This window comes from Pseudonaja textilis, chromosome 6 (assembly GCF_049901715.1).
Source record: "Pseudonaja textilis isolate UNSWEBS1 chromosome 6, rPseTex1.2, whole genome shotgun sequence".
NCBI lineage: Eukaryota > Metazoa > Chordata > Lepidosauria > Squamata > Elapidae > Pseudonaja > Pseudonaja textilis.
The window spans coordinates 49,520,284-49,545,881 of record NC_141995.1 but is presented as its reverse complement, the minus strand read 5'-3'; the positions used below and the strand labels follow the sequence as shown (position 1 = coordinate 49,545,881).

The window sequence follows — 25,598 nt, the reverse complement described above, 5'->3', positions numbered from 1 at the left end:
AAAGTTTGCATCCAGAGCAGCTCTCATTTGGATTGAGTCTTGCAACTGCAATTTGGAGAAGCAATTTTAATTGTGGCATGAAAGTAATTAAAAATGAATAAACCATTACTTTGCAGAATCTGGGCAAAACGTTACAGTGGGGATCCTTTTACTTGCTCCTCCTCCTTTTATTTCACTCTGTCAGGAATGATAGGCTCAGATTGTACAAGGCTGAATGCCAGGGAAGGAGCTGTGTGACATGTATACTTTTAGATTTCAACTGTCTTTCTTCAGGCAGGGGGTTTAGTTAAGGATGCACAGAGAGGATGATTGAATATTAGAGTAACGGTGCAATGCTTTGCGCTCTGTTCAACAGTACATCCTATTGAGTTTATTGGAACTCACACCCGCCCACATAAGTGAATGTTGCAGTCTAAAAACGTTTTACATCTCTGATTTATAATGGAAAACTCAAAAAAGGTAACTTGTAGTCCTTTTAAATCCAGAGATATTCTGCTTTATGCTTGTGTAAAGTGGGTCAGAAGCAGTTATTTGTGTTGTGTTGAGTATTCCATACCAATCCTGCATTTGTCCCAGTATTTAATATTAAGAAGGCTCAACTCTTAACAATCAATCAATCAGAAAGAGCTGGAAGGGACCTTGGAGGTCTTCTAGTCCAACCCCCTGCTCAAGCAAAAGACCCTGTACCATTTGAAACACGTGACTGTCCAGTCTCTTCTTAAAAACTTCAAGTGATGAAGCAACTTCTGGAGGCCAGCAGTTCCATGGGTGAATCATCCTCACTGTTAGAAGGTTTCTTCTTAATTCCAGGTTGCTTCTCTTCTTGGTTAGTTCCTATCCGTTGCTTCTTATCTTGCTTTCTTGTGCTTTGGAGAATGAGTTGACCCCCTCCTCTTTGTGGCAGCCTCTCAAATACCAGCACTAGAATACTGCTACTTTAGTCAAACTAAGATTTTGGTTTTGTTTTGTTTCTATAGGTTCTTTTCAGGTTTATCCATTTTTATCTGGAACTTAGCAATAGGATATAATTCTTGATTGGTGTTATTCTTATCATACCTTCATCCGTTGAACAGAAAGCTAATAACAAAAATTAAAAATTAATAAAAGCACCAAGCTAGAAAACAGGAAGTGGTGAATTTTAGTCCTACGTTAGACACAGAGCCAGGATTGATTCTGATCAGTCACTTTCTCTCAGCTATAAGAAGGCCGTAGAAAAATGCTACTAAAAATGCCCCTGTGTGAATTTAGATTTAGGTTGATTTGAAGCACAAATATATCTCTTGAATAACCATAAGTAAGATTCCATGAAGACTTTAATGTCGGTTCCAAATTCTGGGTTGCAATGCCTGACGGTAAACTATACTAAACATTTAAAGATGTGCAATAATGTTATGTCTTCCCATATTTCTGCTAACTAGCGTGTCATAAATCTGAGGATGAAATACATTTTATGGCCTCTGGTTATATCCTAATTCATAGTTATACCCTAATTTGTTTAGCAATGTGGAACAATATATGACACAGTTGGCTTGACTTATGGTAAATAGAACATATAATTGCTCAATTTAAATATGTTTAATTGCATCTAACTTGTACTTTTGGGGTTGGGATTTTTTTTTTGTTTTGGAATTCGTAGTCAAGTAAATATGTTTTTGATCATGAAGTCTGAAATAAATTACCTTGAATGAACTGAGAAAATTGCATATGGCAGCTATGTGCAGGCCAAGCCTTGATCCCCAAAACCCACTATTGTATGAAATGATGCAATCTTTGTAAAACATGATGACTAGTCCAAAATAAATCTGCACTTATGAAATGAAAACACATGGAAGATATTAATCTGTTCGAAATTTGCCTCAATACTTTTTAGGAGTGTTTGTGACAGACTGATTAGTTACGGAAAATGTTTGAGTAGAAAGTTGTTTTGGCTAAAATGCAGATTTTAATTGCTGTTTGAATGTTACTTTTTAATAGGCATTGCTGTTCTGAAAATTCAGTCTTGTGAGAAACTCTCAAAGGAAATAAGCCATAACATTTTTACGTGAATAGACACAAACGTAAATGTATCCTCTCGCATTAAAGAGGGAGTATTATTTTCAGAAATATTTAGCTAATTTGATTTTTTACTAAAGGTAATTTGAATTAAAGTATACTTGGCTTTTATTTAGTTTATAGTTGATATTTTACCTTATATTTTATTTAGCTTAAATATAAGCTTACTTTATACTTTATTAGTTGCAAACAAGATGTTTGCAAGCAAAATACCAGGCTGGGAGAGGACCAAGGACTTCTCAGTTCGATCCTGGGCCACGTATATTCTCTTCTATTGATAAAAGTTAGTTTATATCTCAGTTTTTGGCAAAGAGATCCTGCTGTAGAGAGATTCTGTATCCTTGGTTTAAAGTAACAGTGATATAGTTTGGATGTTTGCCGGATTGGACATAGAACATTTGAGCACTATGAAGCTTTGGAGATCTGCTTTGCGTCAAGAAAACTTTCTTTTGAAGCCAGTTTGTGATGCAAAAATCAAAGGCAGTTCAGTGCCTCACTTCAGTCTTCTCCAAAAGCCTCTCAGCCTATTCCTTCAGAGCTTGGGCCACAGGGAGGAGGTCTTCTTTGAAGGAAACTTCAGGAGAAAGCTAAAGGAGCTTCCCAGGAGAATACCACAGGCCCACCAGAGAGGTTAGTAAATAGATTTGTTGGCAAGGAGTCAGCCAACCTGACAAGAAGCAAAGGATGGAAGCTCCTCAAGGAGAGAAGCAACCTAGAACTAAGGAGAAAATTTCCTGACAGTTAGAACAATTAATCCGTGGAACAACTTGCCTCCAGAAGTTCTGAATGCTCCAACAGCGGAAGTTTTTAAGAAGAGATTGGACAACCATTTGTCTGAAATGGTAAAGGGTTTCCTGCCTAAGCAGGGGGGTGGGCTAGAAGACCTCCAAGGTCCCTTCTAACTCTGTTATTCTGTGTTCTGTATAAGGTACTGTATTTGCTTCCATCTTCTTTCTGTGTGGCTTTTTGGTCTGTTGTTTCTTTTGTCAACTGTTCCCAAAAGCTTTGGAAGATTATTATACAGGTAGTTCTCAACTTTCAATCAATTCATTTCAAATTATGCTTTTATATGCAAGATCTTTACAAAAGCAAAATGTTTTGCTGGCTTTTAAAATTGTAGCTCCCTGCCTCCCTAGCCCACCCCTTCAACATGCGTAATTAAAATAAATTAAAACTAGGACTCTTTAAAGCTAATTTTAAGGGGGTGAAACCACTGGCAAGAACATAACACATTGTCTGTCTTTTGTGTAGCTTGATAAAAGTAGCAGGGCATTTTTCTCATTTCATTATTTCCTTTCAATTATGTGTTCCTCCTGTTAAGAGGATTTCCTAACTTTGATACCACATATCTAGATGCAATCTTAGGAGGGAGGGAGGGAGGAAAGGAGGAAAAGAAAAAAAGAAAGGAAAGAAAGAGAAGAAAGAAAGAAAGAAAGAAAGAAAGAAAGAAAGAAAGAAAGAAAGAAAGAAAGAAAGAAAGAAAGAAAGAAAGAAAGAAAAGGAAAGAAGAAAGTGAGGAAAGAAAGAAAGAAAAAGGAAGGAAGGAAGAAAAGAAAAAGAAAGGAAGGAAAAAGAAAGAAGGAAGTGGGAAAAGAAAGAAAGAAAAGGGAAAGAAGGAAAGAGAGAAAAAGAAAGGAAGAAAAAAAGGAATGAAAGGAAGCTGTATACAGGCAGACCATGTGTTTCTCTCTTCCTGGTTGGTTGCACAAATCTTTATGCTGACTGCTGGTTGTGAGCAGAAGGGAGGGAAGGAAGGAGTGGAAGGAAGGAAGGAAAAAGAGGAGGAAGGAAGAAAGTGTGGAAAGGGAGGAAGGGAAAAAGGGAAGAAGGAAGGAAGGAAAAAAGGAGAAAGAAAAGAAGGAAGAAAAGGAAGAGGAAGGAAGGTAGGAAGGAAAAAGAAGAGCTGTGTACAGGCAGACCATGTGTTTTTCTCCTCCTGGTTGGTTGCACAAATCCTTTTGTGCACCGCAGGTTGTGCCTGTTGCCTAGACAATTGCTTGCTCTCGCCGAGGATGTCTGGCTCGCGTAGAGATTTTGACGTGAGGCAGCTTTTAAAGCTCAGATGGAGGCGGCTTGGTCACCAGCAGCAGCTCCCTCCTCATCCCAATGTGGATCATGAAGCAGACTGCTGGGACAGAAGATACCGCCCAGCTACCGGTGGGATAAAGTTTCTGAATGAGAGCAGCTTGCCGCCGTCTTTGGCACCCGTCGGTTCCCAGAGGTCCAAGCCACCGGGTTTGCCGGATTCCTTTTCCCGGCCAATGGCATCCAAATCGGAAGTGCCCATCTTCGAGTTCACCAGGGAGAACATCCAGGATCCACAACTGCTTGAGGTTCCAGATGCTGAGGATGGAGCCCTTGAAGAAGAGAAAATACCAAGCCTCACTGCATGCAGGTGGTGCTTTATCATTGTTCAGAAGCTCAGTAGCCTTTTAAAAATGTGATTTTTTTTACATTTTAATAAGTAATCTGCCTGAGTAAATACAGATGAGTAATGGCTAATCTGTATTCAAAATGCCTTGAAAAGGGGCTAAGTTGAATGTGTAGGATTTTAGAAAGCAAGAGGGCTAGAATTAGCAGCCAGATATTTTCCCTGTTAAGTCTATTTTTTATTGTTTGGTTTAACTGTAATCTGGATCGATATTTATGATTATTCCTTTTTAGTGTCCTTGCTGGGTTTTAGAATAGGAACGTAATATAGGATTTATTTCAGACTTCTGCTGAAGCAGGTTAGATGAATCCAGATTAGAAATCACATTATAGAGAATTTAGCTGGAGTTTTCTTTGTCATTTATTTTTAAAAAAATGGTGTAACTTTATGTGGCTGTAGTATGCACCTTTACCTGAGAGTTTGCCTCATTGGGCTAAATAGTTTTCTTTCCGAACACATGTACAAAGAATTGCATTTGAAGTCCGTTATCCGAGTATATTTGCATACTAGTACTATACTTTATTTTAATTCTATTTTTATAGAGAAAATGTACATTTTTATTTTTGCTCATTGTATATGATACAGATGCATGACGGCTGAAAGGTGTTATATTTTGATTTACCTTTAAAACTTGGCTAACAGATGGACAGTATTGCTATCATTAGAATGCAGTTTGAACACTGAACAGATTAATTATTTAGAGCTCAGTGCATGAATTAAAATGTGTTACACCCACTTTGTTCTTCTTAATCGTGCAAATATTAATATTTTGCCAAGAACTGGTGGTTTAAAAAGAGGGCAAAGCCATTATCGTAACATGCTGATCTCTTTATGCAGTGAACATTGTCGAAAATTACAAACGTACAGCAATTAGACATTTCTGTTGAGCGGAAAGTTATTTTCTTTTGCACATCAATAAATTACAGGTAGTCCTCAACTTATGGCCACAGTTGAACCCAACTAGAACACAGCGACAGTCATAAGTATGAATCAGTTGCCAAGCAAATGAATTTTGATCACAGGAACATGGCGATGCCACAAAAGTCGTAACTGTGAAAAACAGTCATAAGTCACTTTTTTCAGTGCTAAGTAACTTTGAATGATCACTAAATATACGGTTGTAAATCGAGGACTACCTGTCCTAATTCTTCTGATCATTTCCACGTTTAATGCTAATGGCAGGCATAAATATATTGTGTTGCATTTATTAGATTTTAGTGCACTCTTAAATATGTCTGTTTAGGGTTGTTACGGAGAGATAGTCTATTTCTATACAAATAATACCAAGATAGCAAAATGAATGATTTAAAGAAAAATCTTGTTTCCTGCAGAGAGGTTCTTCTGGGGCACCCAATAGTTAAGCTCTATTGTCGTTGAGAAAAGTTGAGAACTACCTGTATTATGTGATATTCATGGGTATATTATGAATGCCACATAATTTATAGAGCTGTGGTAGCACAGTGGTTAGAGTGCAGTATTGCAGGCTGACTCTGCCCTCTGCCAGGAGTTTGATCCTGACCGGTTCAAGGTTGACTCATCCTTCCCTCCTTCCGATATCTGTAAAACTCTGCAACAACTAATTCCCACAACACTGACAACTTATTTACTAAGACTGTATTACTATTATTCCTCTACTACTAGATTATAATAACACTTCCTAGTGCCTATCTCTTCCCACATGTGACTATAAACGTGTTGCTTGTATCTTTACAATTTGTATTGTTTTATTTGTTTCCTAGTATGATTGATTGCTTATTAGTAACCTATGACTATCACTAAGAGTTGTATCTTATGATTCTTGATGAATGTTTTTTTTCCTTTATGTAAACTGAGACCATATGCACCAAAGACAAATTCCTTGTGTGTCCAATCACACTTGGCCAATAAAGAATTCTGTTCTATTCAGTTCTATTCAGTTCTATTCTATTCTATTCTATTCTATTCTATTCTATTCTATTCTATTCTATTCTATTCTATTCTATTCTATTCTATTCTATTCTATTCTATTCTATTCCATTCCATTCCATTCCATTCCATTCCATTCCATTCATTTCGCAGACTTTCTGGCTGGGTCATTGCTAATAACTGAACCATTTTCTGCTTTCCTCCTGGCTGATGCGAGAACATAAAACGAGAACCTGCTGCGGCCTTTTTCCTTCTATCCACCTATACATCTTCTTTATTGTAGCCTGCTAATTTTGAAACGTAATTAGGATCCTATAAACGTGAGCACCATTAACTGCAACCTTGCTGAGCGATGAACTGCTTTCCTGGGCACAAAATATCCCTTTCACTGGTTCTCCAGTTGACTTGAGGGAGAGGTTTGGAGCTCAGGAAATGTTTCTTGGCCTTTGGAGATTGCATGCAGTTGAACTGCTGGTGTTTTTTGCTTCCTCCCCATCAGCAAGTCTCTAAACGTATTATGGTGCAAAAACAGCCTTGCACTTCATCTTCTGACACAATTGTCATAGTCTCTCCAGATGCCGTCCTGTTATTTTCAGTTCTTCCCATCCACGCACAGCGCATCGATGAGCGGGAATGCAAAAATGCATGTCCTAAAGACCTTGAATCTTGAAAGCTTTTCCCGTCAGTTCCACGACTAATTTAAAAAAAACAGTCCTTTTGACAAAGTGTCAGGAGATAGAGCCTGCATTTTGTCAGAGAAGGAAGGAAGTGCATTCTCTTTTTGTCTAAAACCTGCCCTGTAAATTCCTTTTTCTAATCCATTTGCATTTCCAGAACTTCCCATAGCGGAGAGATTCACCTGCCGTGTCGTCCAATGGAGCCTTGTACGTCTGATGAATTTTTTCAAGCACTCAACCATGCGGAGCAAACGTTTAAAAAAATGGAAAATTACTTGAGGCACAAGCAACTATGCGATGTGGTATTAGTGGCAGGCGATCGACGGATTCCAGCACACAGGTACGTGTGCATTCAATCCCTTAAGCTGGAAACATTTGAATATTTGAATAATTCATTTGAAGCATGCTCACTTAGTGATTCCAAGGATGGCTTTTTTGTTGTGTGCTTGTCTGTTGTTGGTAGCTGTCAACAGAAAAGCCTAAAGGCTTATTGATTTTTCTGAAACCATAACAAAATCGTTAATGTTAATGCTCTTTGTATAATGGCGACTACTGTTATCCGTTTCAGAAATCTTTCATTTAAAAGAAAACCCTCTTTTGTCCTTTTAAAAGACATTTTTGTACATTTATTTCTGTTAACTTATTTCATTATTGTCCGCTTGTTTTTTCTTTGAAAACGTTTTGCTTCTCATCCCAGAAGCTTCTTCAGCTCTGACTGCATGGTGGAGAATGGAAGGATTTATACTCCTTGCACACAGCTGGTCATTTGCATTGTTTTTAGAGAGCCGTTGAGGCCGCTCAGAGGTTTATCTGTGTCCTCAGGGTCACCTGAGTGGTGCAAATGGGTGTGGAGCCTTCTTGGAACAGCTGAAAGGACTGGGTTTCATACTGGAGATAGTTGATGTCGCATCCCTCCCCCTCTGTTGACAGAGGGCTGTTCAATTTTGACATCGATGGCCTCTTTGAACCCCTCCTTCAAATATGGTGGCTCATTTTTCAGGCAACTCAGGGTGGCTCCCTATAAACTCGTTTTGAAAATTGCAAAACATACTCAGTTATAAAGCGTTAAAAACAGGGGAAAAACCAAAACCTTGGTGCTAATTCATGCAAATATACCATCATCTCATCTCCAAGCACAGGAGGCTGGGTGGAACCAGGTCCTTAAGGCTTTAGGGAAGACTAAAAGAGCGGAGCCCAGCCAACCTCAGGAGGCAGGAGGTTCCATGGGGCAGGAGATGTCACAAAAGGCCCCTTTCTAGCTTCCATCAGATGGCAATACAGGTAGTCCTCGAATTACAACAGCTTGTTTAGTGACCGTTCAAAGTTGTAACAGCACTGAAAGAAGTGACTTATGACCATTTTTTTCACACTTGCAGCCATTGCAGGATCCCCATGGTAATGGGTGGTAATTATGAAGGTGTTACTGCTAAGGTTTTTACAAAATGGTATTGAAATTGAACTTTGGGAAAATGAGAATGTGAAGCACTGCATGATTCAGCAAGCAAAGAAATTTGGCTATAACATAAGGCTGGGAAAGCGCAAGGTTTAAAATTTACATTACACGATAAAAGAAAATTCCTACAAAATAGAATAGAATAGAGAATAGAATTCTTTATCGGCCAAGTGTGGTTGGACACACAAGGAATTCGTCTTGATATGATCTACCGTTGATGTACCATTGGTATCTAACACCAGATAAATTGTCAAGAATGTATAAAGGTACTTCAAATGAATCTTGGAAATGTAAGAGCCAAGAAGGAGCTGTTTATTATTTATGGTGGACATGTGATAAAGCAAAGAAATACTGGGGTAGGAGTCACATCTTAATACAGAAGATCCTTAAAGTGAACACAAAGAAAAAACCAGGGTAGATATCCTTAGGGAAAGATGGTGACACAGGTAGCCTGGCTGTGTGCTGTAGAGGGCTTTAAAGGTAATTTCAAAAGCACCTTGAATTGCACCCAGAAAGAAACGAAGCCACTGCAGCTCTCCCAGCAAAGGCGTTACATGGGCAAACTCAGGGCTACCCATTACTGTGTGCGCGCTGCCATGCTATGGGGCCGTTGAAATGTACAGGTAGTCTTTAAGGCCAGCCCCATGCAGAGCGCGTTGCAGTAATCTGACCTGGGAGGTGAGCAAGACATGGGTGACCCTGAGCGAGCATACTGAATACATGGCTTTCCTTGTGTCAAACTTTTCTAGGTAATTTTAAAAGAAAGAAAAGGCTAAACAGACATGAGATGAGATGAGAAGAGGAGGAGAGGAGAAAAGGGGGAAGGGAAGGGAAGAGGAAGAGAGCTTTCGTTCTCGCTTTTTTCTGTGAAATGTCAGAATGACATTCTGATGCCCTCTCCCCAGGGGTGGGATTCAACAATCCCAGCAACCGGTTCTTTGCCCGGTTGATGAGTGGGCGTGGCCATGGTGGGCGTGGCCTACCAGAATTTCCTGTTTCCAGCTTCCAGAGGGCTGCCAGAGCCCGGGAGAGTCCAGTTTTGCCTTCCCAAGGGTCCAGAGGCTTCCCACACGCCTCTAGGACAGTGAAAACGGCCTCCCCCGGGCTCTGGAGGCTCTCTGGAAGCCGGAAACAGGACCGTTTTGCGACTTCTGGAAGGCCCGTTTTTCTCCCTCCCAGAGCCTCCATGCAGAACCTGCACTTACCTGCATCGCCTGGAGACTCCTGGGAGGGGCGAGGTGGGCGGGGCAAGCCGGTCAGTTGAAGTACCAGTTCGGCGAACTAGATGTAACATCTGGTTCGCCCAAACCGGTCCTAACCAGTAGAATCCCACCCCTGCCTCTCTCAAGAGAAAAATACATTGCCCTACACATACACGCACACGCAGACACATACTTAATATAAAGATGGCACCGAGGGCTTCATTTGTATGGATTGTTATTTTAAAAGCTTTTATAAACAGGCTGTCAAATTAACGCAGGCACCAATTGCCTTCTCCCTTGTCCCCAATTCCTGTTTCACCTGGGCCCAGGTTGGTGCTGTCCTCTGTCTCGGATTACTTTGCAGCCATGTTTACTAACGACGTCCGAGAGGCGAGACAAGAAGAAATCAAAATGGAAGGGGTGGAACCCAATGCATTATGGGCATTAGTGCAGTACGCCTATACAGGTAAAGCAGTTACTTTTAAAGCCAAAGAAATGCTAAAATCTATGGTTCAGGTAACAAAGTTGAAGATTCCCCACTTTGTATACAATGTGAATTATAATAATAGCCATAAACACTGATCTAGATGTAGCAAGGCCTGTTTTGTTTTTTGTTTTAAAAAAAACTAAATTCAGAGAGCTAAAAGGCTGCTTTTACTCAAACTACCATTGCATTCATCACTCGGATGCTCCTCTCCTTGAGGTTTTTGTCTTATTTCTTCTTGCCAACTGCCTGCCCGTTGAAAACCCTACAGCAGGGGTGTCCAACCTTGGCAACTTTAAGATTTGTGGACTTCAACTCCCAGAATTCCCCAGCCAGCATGGCTGGCTGAATTCTGGAAGCTGAAGTCCACAACTCTCTTCAGACTGAATCAAAGAAATAACATTCTGAGGAAAGAAATACAAAGAAGTGGGTTGGGTTGAAATATATACAATGCTTTATATGAAATACTGTTTATGCTCCTAAAGTAGTTTATTGTTGTCTGAATTATATTAGATTTTCTCAAGAAAGCATACTTGCTACGTACAACAGAAAAATGTCATTTGGTGATTTATTTATTTTTAAAATGACTTTTTGAATGTTTTTAGCTATTGGTACAAAATTGCTAAAGGCTGCTGAAATTTCTGGAACATAACACTTCTTTAGGAAAAAAAAAACACTTTCGGGGGGAGGAGAAACAAGACAAGGTACTATTTAAACCTGAAAAAGGCATCAGAATTATAGTAGAACAAATTCTAGATGAAAACATTGTTCAAGTTTTACACATCTGTCCCCTTTTCCAGAAGTTTCTTGGTGTTTCCTATCTGTCTGACATCCGTGGCATTTCTTGGAGATCTCTGTCCAAATCCTTACTTCAGTTCCATCAGCTTTTTGTTAGAACTGTCTCAAGAATCAACTTTATAGCATTATTATGTAGCATTCCCACATCCTGGGTTTTCCATAAAACCTCAGGGCAGATTTCCAAAATACGGAAATTAGTTGAAGAGTCTGTGGGTTTTTCTTGTTTTTATTCTTGTCTAAATGTGCTGTCTAGAGTGCAGTACTGCAGGCTACTTCTGCTGACTGCTGGCTGCCTGCAATTTGGCAGTTCGAATCTCACCAGGCTCAAGGTTGACTCAGCTTTCCATCCTTCCGAGGTGGGTAAAATGAGGACCGAAAATTGTTGGGGGCAATATGCTGACTCTGGAAATTGCTTAGAGAGGGCTGTAAAGCACTATAAAGCGGTATCTAAGTCTTAAGTGCAATTACTATTACTATAACTAGTTGTTTGATTGGGTAATGTGGCCTTTCAACTCCTCATACTGTATGTAGTAACTGTGTTTTAAACCATTCCAGGTCGTCTTGAATTAAAAGAAGATAACATTGAGTGCCTGTTGTCTACAGCTTGCATTCTTCAGCTGTCTCAGGTTGTAGAAGCTTGCTGCAAGTTTTTGATGAAGCAGCTTCACCCTTCAAATTGCCTTGGAATACGCTCTTTTGCCGATGCGCAGGGTTGCACAGATTTGCACAAAGTGGCCCACAATTACACCATGGTATGCAGTTCTTTAAAAAAATCATTTTATTTATTGAAAAACCATTCCATAATATCTGTTTTTTTTGCAATAATTTTTTAATCTTTTTTGTCACAACAAAAATATCGTTGTGTGCACTGTGTGGTTCTGAAGTGTGATGACCTAAAGGGGCGTGACACAAACGCAACAAAGTCACAAAAGTAGGTAAACTCCCTTTAGTACATCTAGCTTGGCCCCCCAATGTCTGGTTATCATCAGCTGGAGAAAAAAAACTCTCCCAAGAACAGTTTTTAAAGGGAAGAAATTCAGTCTGAACCCAAAGTACATAGAAATTATAATAAAACCAACACAAACCACGCTGCAGCAATTAACGAGACAGGGCAGGAAAAGGAATTGCAGACTTCAAAAGATAACAAAACACACACAGTTGGGAGGACGCCAGAACCCAGATAAGGCTTGACAAACCAAAATAATTCACTGCAAGGTGCTGTGCGCAAACGTCCTTTTTAAATCCTGTTTTCCCAGCTGCAGCTAATGAAGGGAATCAGGGCCCTTTTCTTCCCCTGTAATTCACGTTGCTCCCTTATCCGTTTCTCCCGTGCCCTAGGATGAAGAGGGGGTGTGGGCCTGGGTCTTCCTCTGAATGCCCAGCTGGACTGTGCCCTTCCCCAGTTTCCTCCACAGCCACCAGAGCTACACTCCCACTCCCTGTCACACCTCTCCCTCAGAATCAGATTCCAACAGGGGCATTACACAAAGTGTCTTAGATTTTGATACAAATATGACAATATTCCTCTTGTTTAATATAGTTGACAATCCTTTAAAATTTGATATTATTACATATATTTTGTTAAATTATCAATCTTGTTTATTCAATATTATAATATGTTATTTTTGTGTCAATCTCTATATTCTTAATCTCACTCCTTTTACTACCAATTACATATTAATAATCATATTTGCAGCATTTACCAGATTATATAGTTCTAATAACAATTCACAAATTTATATTAAATTATAATTGTTTATGCCCTTTTTAATTTGTAAATATGCCACTATTATATTTTTTTAAAAAATACCCTTTCTAGTCACATTTTGATACAAATACAATAGGAGTTTAAACAAGTTGTGCAATTCTAATAATACAATTATTTTTATTAAATGATATCCTTTCTGTCAACTCATAAAATATTTCTATGGACTTTTTAGAATTGCCAACAGACAGGGGAGGGAGGAAAGGGGTTTGGAAAAGCAGTGCGGCAGTTTGGAAATTGAAAGTGCATTCCATAAATAGTTTTTCAAAGATAGTAACTAGGTGACTGAAGTTTCTGCCGCACAAAACTCTAACTGGAGAGCATGATTGATGACTCTTGACTATGGATGTGTCCCATTGGAGAATATGAATTATGATACACCCAGGGGTGGAGGGAAAACCAGGGTCAAGGGTGACAATGATTGATGTGCCTCAGAGTCGGGTATACCCAGACAGTGCCGGACATGTTAACTCCCAATAAATCATTTTGGAAGTTTGGCTCGAGACTCATGATTTAATTGGGGGTAACTGCTGGAATCCTGACACTTTCATTATCTCATGCAATACTTTACAATATTATTTTTGTGTCAATCAAATTCCATACATCATTCCATAATATCATTGTCATTGTCACCATTATCCTAGATGTGTTTGTTAAGATTGTTATTTTCAAAGAGTGTTGAAGCCTGGAAGACAATAATTAGATCTCCCCGCCCCGCCTTTGACTTAACACTAGGCAAGCTGCTGTTTTTTACTTCAGCTCATTCCCCGCCACCCAGGTACAGGTAGTCATTTTACAACAGTTCATTTAGTGACCATTCAAAGTTACAACGGCACTGAAAAACATGACTCATGACTGTTTTTCACACTTACGACCGTTGCAGTTTCCCCATGGTTATGTGATTTACATTCAGATTGACAACTGACTCACTTTTATGATGGTTGCACTAACTGTCCTGGGAGGGTGGTGATTTCCCATGACCCATTTTTGCGACCTTCTGACAAGCAAAGTCAACCGGAAAGTCAGATTCACTTAACAACCGGGTTATGAATTTATCAACTGCAGTGATTCACTTAATGACTGGGCCAAGAAAAGCCGTAAAATGGGACAAAACTCATTTCTCGCTCAGCAACATAAACTCTGGGCTCAACTGGCAGTTGTAAGTCAAGGACACTACCTGTATAATATGAAGGCTGTACAGTTACTAAGGGTATGTGTCTGAGATATGGCTAGGAAGAGCACTTAAATCTATACAGATTCCAAGAAATTAAACATGATGACATATTCAATAGTATTTGAGACAAACTAAGAGCTCTATTATAACTTTGAATAGTCACTAAAGGGATAATTTTTAAGTCAAGGACTACTTGTATATTACTAAAAAAATATCCCCTAAGAATTTTGATACTTGAACTACTCCTTCCTGGTGATTTCTGATACATTATTTTGTTATTCCTTGTTATCGCTGATACTTTCTCTTCTCGTTTATTAATTTATTGAGATGTATTATAGCATTTCCCCTAAGGCTAAAGCCATGGAAATTACTCTTTCAAGGCTATTGGCATTGGGGGGTGGGGGGATAAAACAAAGCCAGAGACAACTCTTCTAGCCTTTAACAGTTTGGGTTGAATAAAATTTAAATGTAGATGGTTTTTAAAAAGTGATTTTTCAGAGTAATTAGTTGTGCTACATCAATTCTTCCCAGGACCGTTTAAGAAAAAAAAAAGTTTAATTCCAAAGGAGACATGAAATTGAATTTTAGTAATAAGAAGCACCCTAGAAGCACTTCCTTTGGCTAGAAATATACGTTGCCATGGAAACAGTACAGAAATGTGTAGGCCAATTGAACCTTCAATTAGAGTAAATCCCTACTAATTTCATTTGCTTAAAAGCTACTTGAAATCAAAAAATTTAAAGGAGCAGCCATTTTGCACTTGTTTTTGCAATGTGGGTTCAGTAGATCTTAAGCCACTATAGGTAGTCCTTCCCTTATGACCACAACTGAACTCAAGATTTCTGTTGTTAAGTGAGACCTTTGTTGAATGAATTTTGCTCCTTTTTATGACCTTTCTTGCCTCGGTTATTAAGTTAATCACTGCAGCTGAATTTTGATCATGTGACCATGGGGATGCTCAAAGGTTGTCATAAGTCACTTTTTTTCGGCGCCATTGTAACTTTGAACAGTCACTAAATGAACTGTTGTAAGTCGAGGACTACCTGCATTGAATGCCCCTGCTTACTCAACACCAGGAATAGTAAGTAGGAATCCCTTATTTGCTCCAACTTTGCTCCCAATGTCCTGGTTACCTTCTGGGCTGGAGAAAAACTCTCCCAGGAACAGCCTTTGGCTGCAGAGATTCAAGTCCAAAACGTTGTCAACAAAAACTGTAAGTATAAATCCAATCAAGGCAAGATGAGGTAATTAGTTTGGCAGGGCAGGAGCAAGAATTCCAGACACTCAACACGGAAGACTCCAGGGACACAGATAAGCAAAGTCAGCACAAGATAAACTCATGTTTGTTCCCAGAAGACGCCGCACTCAGCATGCATCTCTATTAAACTCTCTTCCCAGGTGTGCCTAATGAAGGGAATCAGGGCCCTTTCCTCCCCTGCAACCCACGCAACCCACGTTGCTCTCTTCTCTGTTCCTCCCTGCGTGCCCTAGGATGAAGTGGGCCTGGGTCTTCCTCTGAATTTCCTCTCCCTTATTCCACCTCTCCCCTGCTCTGCCCAGCCAGACTTTGCCTTTCCCCAGTTTCAGTAAATATTCAGTAAATATTTATTTACCGAAGAGAATGCAATCATACAGGAGAGAATGCAAATAAATATTTTGAATGCTGTGCAGTTTGTATCATCTTTTCTTGATGAAATATTTAGGCTTGGAAAAACATTTTACAGATCAATTTTTTCCCCAGTGAATTTTATTTCTTTATTTTTTTAATTGATTTTCGACCATGAATTTTATTTCAGTGGGTAACTTGAGTGCTAATTGGAATTTCCTTCATAATACCGGTGATCGAGAAAGACGACTGAAAAATCAAATGGATAATATGTGGATTTGTGTCCAGGTTTTCCCTCCGTTTCATGTACACGTGGTTTTATTTACACTTCTCATCATTTTTAGGAGCACTTCATGGAAGTAATTAGAAATCAAGAATTCCTCCTCTTACCGGCCACTGAAATTGCAAAGTTATTAGCCAGTGATGATATGAACATTCCTAGTGAAGAGACTATTCTCAATGCGTTGCTCACCTGGGTGCAACACGATTTGGAACAACGAAAGGAAGATCTTAGTACACTCCTAGCATACATTAGACTCCCTTTACTGGCACCACAGGTAAGTCAATGACATTCCCTACCGCTCATCGTCTGTGTTCATATCTCTCAATATCTTATTGCCACTTAATGTTCTCTTTCCTTTTTTTTTAAACAGAAAAAAAAATATTGTAAGACCTTCCGAGATGCATGTCTTTTCTGAATTTAGAAACACAGTTTTTGAACGATCAGCTAGAGAGAAGGCCAGTTCACACAAAGGTCTGATTAAATTATTGCCATCATTCCAGGGATTGAAAATTAGATCGTTGGATGAAACAGAGACTCGTCCGAGTAATGTAAATGCTGCTATCCCATTAAAAGGGAGACAGCTTGTTGATCCATTAAAATAATTCTATCAGGGCAAGGTTTTATTTCGGTCGCTGCACGGAGTTTATTTCTTGAACTGAAACCATCATTTTATCGTAATTGTGAAAAGTATACAAAACCCGTTAAATGTTTTTTGGGAATTCCACCAGCGATGCGAATTCCTCAGGCAGGATTTGGCCTGTGTTCAATGAGAACGTAAATTCATGATGTCTTAATTAAATACTTACAAACATATCTCCGTGAAAGTGGTATATCTTTGGTTAACGAACACTTCACAGCACTAAAACATCAGGAGATATGGAAATGAGTATTTTGTAGTCTATTCCAATTATGCAGAAGTATGGCTGTGTTTGGTCACCTGGGGAGAGGAGAGCTGAATTTGTCTCAAGCCATCATGTTTTGTGGCCCAGTAGATTGAAGCAGACTTCCAAAGAGCCAGTTACTGATATTTATAACTTTATATAAATTGCTCCAGGCTATAGAATCTTAAAATGCTATTCTATGCCAGTGAAATAGTGTCAAATCCTACTGACACGAAGGTTGTGTATATCCTACCCTGGGGCAGAGTCAAGACAAGAATGAGCCAAGAATCATTACGTTCCCACAAATATCTGTCCAGCCCCTTTTAAATTCTGTTGACTTTTATCTAGCTTCATTTTAATTCTGACTGTTAGTTGATAAGATTCTTGAGGAATAGATCATCCTAACTGGAAGTTTATGTGTGGTCCCGGTTCTTCATGCCTGATACAGTCCCACCCTCAAAAGCGGGCACAATTATTTGTTTCACTGTCATGTATATTCACTTTGGAGGAAAAGTTAATGTATAAATATTATCTTTTCCTCCAATATTATAAAATATGGTTGCTGGAATTGGGCGTGTCTAGTTTAACGAAAAGAAGGCCTAGAAGTGACATGATAGCAATGTTCCAATATTTTGAGGACCTGCCACAAAGACGAAGGGGTCAATCTATTCTCCAGAGCACTTGAGGGTAGGACAAGAAACAATGGGTGGAAACTAATCAAGCAGAGAAGCAACTTAGAACTAAGGAGAAATTTCCTGACAGTTAGAACAATTAATCAGTGAAACGGCTTTCCTCCAGAAGTTGTGAATGCTCCAACACTGGAAGATTTTAAGAAGAGATTGGATAACCCATTGTCTGAAAGGATATATAGGGTTTCCTGCCTAAGCAGGGGATTGGACTAGAAGACCTCCAAGGTCCCTTCCAACTCTGTTATTCTATATTCTATAGTCAAAGTCCAGGGCTTCTGTCATCTAGAACAGTGGCCCCCAACCTTTTTCGAACGAGGGACCGGTTTCACAATTATTTATTCTTCCACGGACCGGTACCTGAGTAACGTGAGACTCCATCACCATCGGGACGGCTCTTTGTTCGAAACCGCCCCCCCTTTGATGAAACTAAGGCACGAGCACCCAAACACCGCTTTCCAACTGAAAAACCGGAAGCACTTTCCAACCCAAAACCCAGAAGCAACCGAAAACCCGGAAGCGCTGTCGAAATAAGATGGCGCCCAAGCTTTCCGGCCCGGTAAAACATGATCCACGGACTGGTACCGGTCCAGGGACTGGTGGTTGGGGACCCCTGATTTAGAACATGATAAGGACAAAGTTATGTTTGGGCCCTCAGTCCAAATGATTAAAGTCAATGTCAGCCTTAAAATGAATTACAAACCAACTGCCCTCTTGCATGCATGGCGATCAGTTGTAAAAGAGATTCCCTTGTTTTAACACGGAAAAATGGATTCTTTATAAATCAGTCAGCTCCACTTAACTTAATTACTTTAGTCTTGCTGCATGTGAGCCTCGTATAATACTCATGGTTTTGAGCTTAAATCAAAAATTGAATTTTAACATTTGGAGAGGCTCTGCGTAGTGATGCAGATAGAATTTGAATTAGAAAGGAAAAACTCCGAATCAGCTATGATCCTTACTGGACAATATTGGTCTGTTTTTGTTTGCAGAACGGCTATGATTATAAAATAGAGTAAAAAAAGACTGTCCTGAAAAAGGTCTTATTTTTCCCAGGAAGTGCCTGGACTTTGTTGTTTTTTCTTTTGAAGATGTTTCGCTTCTCATCCAAGAAGCTTCTTCAGCTCTGACTGGATGATGGGGAATGGAAAGATTTATATTCCTTGAAGACAGATGGTCATTTGCATCCTTTTAGAGAGTCCTTGAGGCCACTTGAGGTTTATCTGCGTTCTCTAAAAGAATGCAAATGACCAGCTGTCTGCAAGGAATATAAATGCTTCCATTCCCCACCACCCAGTCAGAACTGAAGAAGCTTCTTGGATGAGAAGCAAGGGCATCTTCAAGGAAAAACAAAGTTCAGTTGCCTCCTGAAAAGGTACCTTTGGGACAACCGTGATGACTGAGAATCTCCGTAGATGTCCAAGGCACACATGTATGGATTTAAAGTTCCGATCAGAAAAGGAAGAACAAAAAAAAAGTAGTCAACAATGTTTCCTGTTTCGGATTACTAGTCAGAAATTTTAATTTGTTACCTTATATTTAAATAAGGTTCACTAAATTGTAGATCAATATTTGTAGACGATCCTACTTCAATAGATCAATTAAACAGTTATTAGAGTGGCAACACTTTAAAGAATACCGTAGTATGGGAAATGGGAGGAGCTTGCGCCGTGGTGATACGGTCTGCAATCGAGCTCCTCGATTGCAGCCGATATCTCCGCCACCGGCCGGTCCAACGGACCTACGCTGTCCCGTAGGGACAGCCATCGTGAAGAGCGTACCCTGAGGACTCCGGGATACCGCAAAATCCCTGGAGAGCCCGGTGAAGCTCTTTTGCCAGCGGCGGAGAGGCAGCCCCCATGTTGCTGAAGCCGGGGCGGCTCCAGACGGAAAGAGTTTGAGAAAGAATTAGTCGGTTGGGTGAGAACTTTCTTTTTTTATTTAATTTTTTGAGTTTTGAAAGTCTACTCTAATTATTTGAAGAAACCTGTGTGATTTTTGTTTTTTTTTTGACAAAATTGACTTAGCGGCGTTTTTTAGGGAAGCGTCAAAGAGAGAATCCATTTTTTTCTTTTCTTTGCTTCTGGACTCTATTGTTATTTATTGGATAACTGGACTGTTTTTTTTTTTTTATATATTCATATGTTTTATTCTTCTTCTGGACTTTTTATTTTTCTTTCTGGGCTAGAGGCTTCTCTTGATTTTGTTTGATTTTTGTGTTTCTGTTTTGTGTATTGCAAGTCGGCTTTCCCTTAGGAGAGGAGGGGGGAAAGTGAGAACTATGATACTTTGTAACACTGCCACCTAGAGGCTCGGAAATACCTAAAAAAAAAAAATAGACTCTTCTTCTCAAGGACATCCCCTGATAAGATAGAGGAAAGCACTTTGTGGAATATTATTACAGGTGTCTTTCTGGATATACATGGCTCAGCTTTGAAGCTTGTGGGAAAGAGAAGGGAGTTATAATTAGAGCCTTGGATAATTAAATAGAGTGCAGTGTTGCTGTGTTTTTTTTTTTTTTTGAGTTCTGCCAACCCCTTCACTAACATCAAGGTCCTTACTTTTAAGCTTGATTTATTTGCAAAGGGAAGCCTCTGAATTTCTTTTTTTCTATTTTTACTTTATTTTGATTTAACTGATTTTATTTTTTCTCTTGCCCATTTGGATCCTGTTTTTTCTTTTTTCTGTTTTGTTTTGTTTTTTTTAATGTACATCAGCGGACTATTTCTTTTTCCTCTTCTCAATTGAGGTTTCCTTTTTTTCTGGCTGGACTAAGGTGTGGAACTTGAAGAAACTTATTTTTCTTGGTTTTTGTTTTGTTTTGTTTTGTTTTGTTTTCTTCTTCCCTTCTTCTTTTTGGCTTTGTCTTGTTTATTATTATTATTGGGTTTTTATTTTTACTGTTACTTTTTATATGGATTTTCTTCTTTTTTATTGGATTAAGGTCAGGAAGAATTTGAAGGATTTTTTTTCCTTTTTTTTTTTTTCTCTCACTATTGGCTTTTTTATTGTTGGCCTTTTACCTTGGATTATAATTTCATATTTTTTTCTCTTTTTTTGTGGATTAAAATTTGGAAAAACCTAAAAGTTGGAACCACTTAAAATGAGTAAGAAATTTATATCTTCGGTGCCTCTATGTCTGCTTCTGCTTCCCCACCATCTGGACAGCGCTCAATTCAGACATTGTTAAAGCAAGATAAAGAGAAAGAAAAAGAACAAGAAAGAGTATCCTTCAGATGATTATGCAAGGAATTCAAGATCTTAAGGTAAAAATGGATACTATTGAACAAAGAACAGGTAGGATGGAACAGATGATGGAAAAATATGAAGAGACTCCAAAATGTTGAAGAGGAGGCAAACAAAGAGAGGAGAAAATTGGAAATATCGACAATAGATTAACAGCGATTGAACAAGAAAAAAAGTGAGATGTTGAAGTGGGAGTTGGATAGATCAGAATTTTATCTTAGATTTCAAAATATAGAAGAAGAAAAAGGACAAGATTTGGTTGCGATAATGGTAGGAATTTTGGCAGAGGCGCTCGAGATAACAGAAGAGAAGATGATGGATGGAATTGATGAGATATATCGAGTCTTTACAAGATATGCGATGAGAAATAATCTACCCAGAGAAGTTCATATTAGATTTATTAAAAAATCTTTGAAGACACAAATATTGCAAGCAGCAAGAGAGAAGCCACTGAAATACAAAGGTAAAGAAATTTTGGTTTTAAAACAAATACCTAGAAGAGTGAGAGAGATGAGAAGAGAATACCGATTCCTGACTAAAAGGTTATTGGAAAAAGAGGTGTCTTACAGGTGGTTGATTCCAGAAGGATTGATGTTTACGTGGCAGGAACAGAGACATAGAATTGATTCAATCGAGAAAGCAGAACTGTTTTGTGCAGAGGTTTTGGAGGGAGAGAAGGAGGAGCAGGAAAGGAGGTCCCATCAATTGAATTCCAAGAGGAACAAATGGAGGTTGGAAAAAAGAAGGTGCAGTAGGTGGACAAGTGGATATTAAAGATCAACGTGAGGCAAGACCCACGAGAGTGGTTAAATCTAAATATAAAACATAATTATGGAAGAGAAAAATTGATTACAATGAATATAAATGGACTGAATTCAGCTGCTAAGAGAAGGAAGACTTTCCATAAGTTAATGAAATTAAGGTTCGACATAATTCGTTTACAAGAAGTTCATATTAAAAAGCAACATGAACAATTGTTATTACAACCAAAATTAGGAAATTGTTTACCTCTTTGACACAATCCAAGAAAAGAGGGGTGGTTTTATATATTAAAGAGGCCATTCCAGCAAAAATGATTTATACAGATGATGATGGGAGAATATTAATGGTAGAAATAATGGACAATAATAGAAAGATACTTTTGATTGCAATTTATGCACCGAATGATAAACAGGAAGAATTCTATAGAAAATTACATACTAAGACTGCCGAACTTGACTATGCTAATGTAATTATGATGGGAGACTTTAATGGAATTGTGGATAATAAACTTGACTATATTGCAACAGCAGTAAAGCATAACAGGAAAATTCTTCCTAAATCCTTTTTTAAAATGATAGATGAATTAATTTTAAAAGACATTTGGAGAGAAAGAAATGATAAATCTAAGCAATTTACGTTCTATTCAAATAGGCATCTATCATGGTCCAGACTGGATATGATTTGGATTTCAACAGATTTAATGTCTAGTATTCAAGAAGTAAATATTGAAACAAGTACTTGGGCTGACCATAACCCATTGACAATTGAATGGAAGGGACAAAGGAAAAGATCGAGATGGACATTAAATAATTCTATTTTAAAGGATAAGGAATTTATACAATGGATGGAGAAAGAATTGGCCTTCTTCTTTAAAGAGAATAGAAAAGAAGACACCTCAAGACATTATATACGGGAGTCTCTGTGGTTGAATTGGGAGAAGATAAAAAAACAGTGTTATTTGAAAATTCCAGTTTGGTTATCGACGATAGAAGCGTTCTCTTATCCTATAATTTATAAAAAGGAACAAACAGTTAACTATGGGGAATTATTAGATGAAAAGGGTGAACTTAAATCGATGCAAAAACTGGAAGAACAAGGTATACAGAAGAATTGGTTTTCATATTTGCAAATACATTCAAAGTACTATGAGGATTCCAAAGCAGAGGATTTTATGATAAGCAAACTGACTTGGATAAGATTTTGATGGGTACTGATGAAAAGGTGATTAAAAAATTGTATGGTTATTTATTGCAAATTAAGCTTGAGGAAGAACAAGTTAAAGAAACTATGATTGCGTGGGGAGGAATTTTGGATATGGGATTGATTTAGAGAAATGGCAGAAATTATGGTCATAAAATTATAAAATGACAATGTCTACAGCCTATAAAGAAAATTTGTATAAGATGTTTTACAGGTGGCATTTTCCCCCGACAAGGATAGCAAGAATGTTCAAGAACAAATCCGAAAAATGCTGGAAATGTCATCAGAAACCTGGTTCATACTATCACATGTGGTGGACTTGTGAGGATGCTAGAAAATATTGGACTAAAATCCACATGTGGCTGGAAAAAATGACAAAGAAGCATATAGACTTGAAACCGGAGTTTTTATTGGGAATCCTACCAGATACTTATAGTAAAGAGTTGAAATATTTGGTTGTAAATGTATTGACTGCTGCTAGGATTGTATTTGCAAAAATTGGAAAAATGAGAAAATTCCATTGCAAGAAGAAGTTGTAAAGAAAATTTTGGAATGTGCTGAGATGAGTAGATTGACTTTTGAAATTAGAGAGCAAGAAGATAAACAATTTTATTTAGTTTGGGATCTTTTTATCAATGGTTGAATGATGAAATATTAAAATATAAAAGTTAGATAATAAGGAATAATAATGACTTTATTTTCCCTTTCCTTTTATTGGTTTTTGATACTATATCCATATAATAGTTTTCTTCGTTTCTTTCTTTTTCATATTTGGGATAGAATTGGTATGATTATAAGATTTGTTTTAGAATAAAATATTTAAAATATAGTTATCTCATAAAGGCATGACCGAATAAAAGTTTAGTCAAACTTTTTTTTTTTCTTTAATAGCGATACTAGGATTTATAAATTTGTATTGATAAGAGTATTATATAAAGTAATTGTTATTGTGACTATGAGGTGAATGCACAAAACCGATGGACCAACCGACTTACTGTGTGTATAAAAATATGGGGGAGCTGATACTTTTATGTTTTGTTGTTGTGTTTTCTATGTCAAAAAAAACAATAAAAATTTATTAAAAAAAAAAAAGAATACCGTAGTATGCTGATTTGGATAGAATGCACCAAATCTCAATAATTTAGAGTAAACATATTGCTCTTTAGTGAGGATTAACACTGTAAAACGTGATTTTGATGCCTATAAATGTGTGTTATACTGCTCTGTTCATTAGGAATTAAGTTGTACAGAAACCCTTGAAGCTTACATTCACCAAAGCTCTCAATACTAATGAAATTTGCAGCAGTTGCAAGCACATAAAGCGCAAAACTAGATAGCTATAATACGTAACATAATTTCTATATACTACATGTTTATTGCTAGTGTTAGTTAACCTCGCTGCAGCACAATTACTTTGTGCGAAAGTTTCATCTAACAGAGCAATTGCCAGTTCGGGTAAATGGATTTTTTTTATCCTAGAGAAAATAGTTTTTATCTTAGAGAAAATAGTTAAGTAGTTACATTTCAGGTAAATTGATTTTGTTTCCTGGAGAAAATAGTTGATGTAACAGAAACTGAAATTTCTAGTAATAATGCTTGTTCTTTTTATGCCTCGATGATTGCAAAGCATTTATTCAGCATGCATACTGATGATAGGTTAAAATGATGATACCCACAGTGCCAAATTAATTTGTATTTCATGCTGTCTTATTCCTGATCCACTATTATGGTTTAGCAATTCAGCAGATTTATTTCTCTTTTCACCTAGTTTCTAGCCGATATGGAAAACAACGTACTCTTCAGAGATGACATTGAATGTCAAAAACTCATCATGGAAGCAATGAAGTACCATTTGTTGCCAGAGAGAAGACCCATGTTGCAAAGCCCTCGCACAAAGCCTAGAAAATCTACTGTGGGCGTCCTGTTTGCAGTGGGAGGCATGGATGCCACTAAAGGTATATTGGTTTATAATAAAGATTAAAAACTAATCCATCATACAGGTCGTCCTCAGCTTACAACAGTTCATTTAGTGACCATTGAAAGTTACAAAGGCACGGTTCTAACTAAGGTTTCCTGAGACAGTAACAATCACACACTGTTCCCAAAAATCTTTGTTTTATTTCAACGGTTGTGAATTATATGCATTCACAGCCCATAATGAGTCCCAAACAGTTTATGAATAGTCCAACAGAAGTGTGCCACAGTCCTTCAGGATAAGGTTGATAAGCACCCACCTTTATCTCCTTTGAAATGCTGCCAATGACTAAATTGCCCATTAGCTGTACAAGGCCAAACGGAGCACAACGTCAACACAGAGCTTCAGAGTTTAAACCAACCAGAATGAACAAAGTTGCTTCCTCCAAAGGCTCATGTCCCTTTGCTCCGCCTTTATGTCTTAAGGGAGGGGCCAATCATCTCCAAACCTTATTCCTGAGTCACCTCTTTTGTCTTAACTGTTGTTGCCTTCTGGCAGCTCTGCGCAAGTGCACACTGGGAATAAGCTCTCCCTGTCCTTCTCCTTGCTGATGTCAGATTCTGGAGGCTCCGGGGTTGGCACATAACTCCCAGATGGCCCTGGCCCCATCTCTGTATCGGATGCAGGACCCTCGTCCGAGTCCCCCCCAGACTCCTGGACTGGCCCGTGTTCCTCCCCACTATCTGACTCTTCTGCCAGCTCCGCAGGCCACCAGCAGACCACAACAGGCACTGAAAAAAGTAACTTACGACCATTTTTCATACTTAATGACCATTGCAGCATCCTCATGGGTGTGGGATCAAAAGTGGGGTACTTGGCAACTGACTCGTATTTATGATTGTTGCAGTGTCCCCGAGGTCATGTAGTCAAGCAGCTTTTGCGACCTTCTGACAAACAAAGTCAAAAGGGCAAACCAGGTTCATTTAACAACCGTGTCACTAACGGAACAACTGCAAGGATTCATTTAAGAAATGTAGCAAGAAAGGCCGTAAAATGGGGTAGAACAAACTTAACCCAT

The 25,598-nt window shown here is 38.4% G+C and overlaps 1 protein-coding gene across 4 annotated transcripts in view; it reads left to right on the top strand.

The window, feature by feature from the left end:
* Nucleotides 1-25,598, top strand: part of KLHL5 (kelch like family member 5) — a 40,216-nt gene that overhangs the window by 2,552 nt on the left and 12,066 nt on the right. For 2 of the 4 annotated variants that reach the window (XM_026699848.2, XM_087936564.1), the window contains exons 3-7: nt 7,223-7,405; nt 10,050-10,186; nt 11,558-11,754; nt 15,892-16,104; nt 24,374-24,560. In XM_026699848.2, the coding sequence (XP_026555633.1) occupies nt 7,263-7,405; nt 10,050-10,186; nt 11,558-11,754; nt 15,892-16,104; nt 24,374-24,560 (877 nt within the window). In that variant the 5' untranslated portion in view covers nt 7,223-7,262. Of the gene's footprint in view, nt 1-355; nt 460-4,009; nt 4,448-7,222; nt 7,406-10,049; nt 10,187-11,557; nt 11,755-15,891; nt 16,105-24,373; nt 24,561-25,598 lie in introns of those variants that run through there. The other 2 variants (XM_087936565.1, XM_026699851.2) reach the window with 2 other exon arrangements.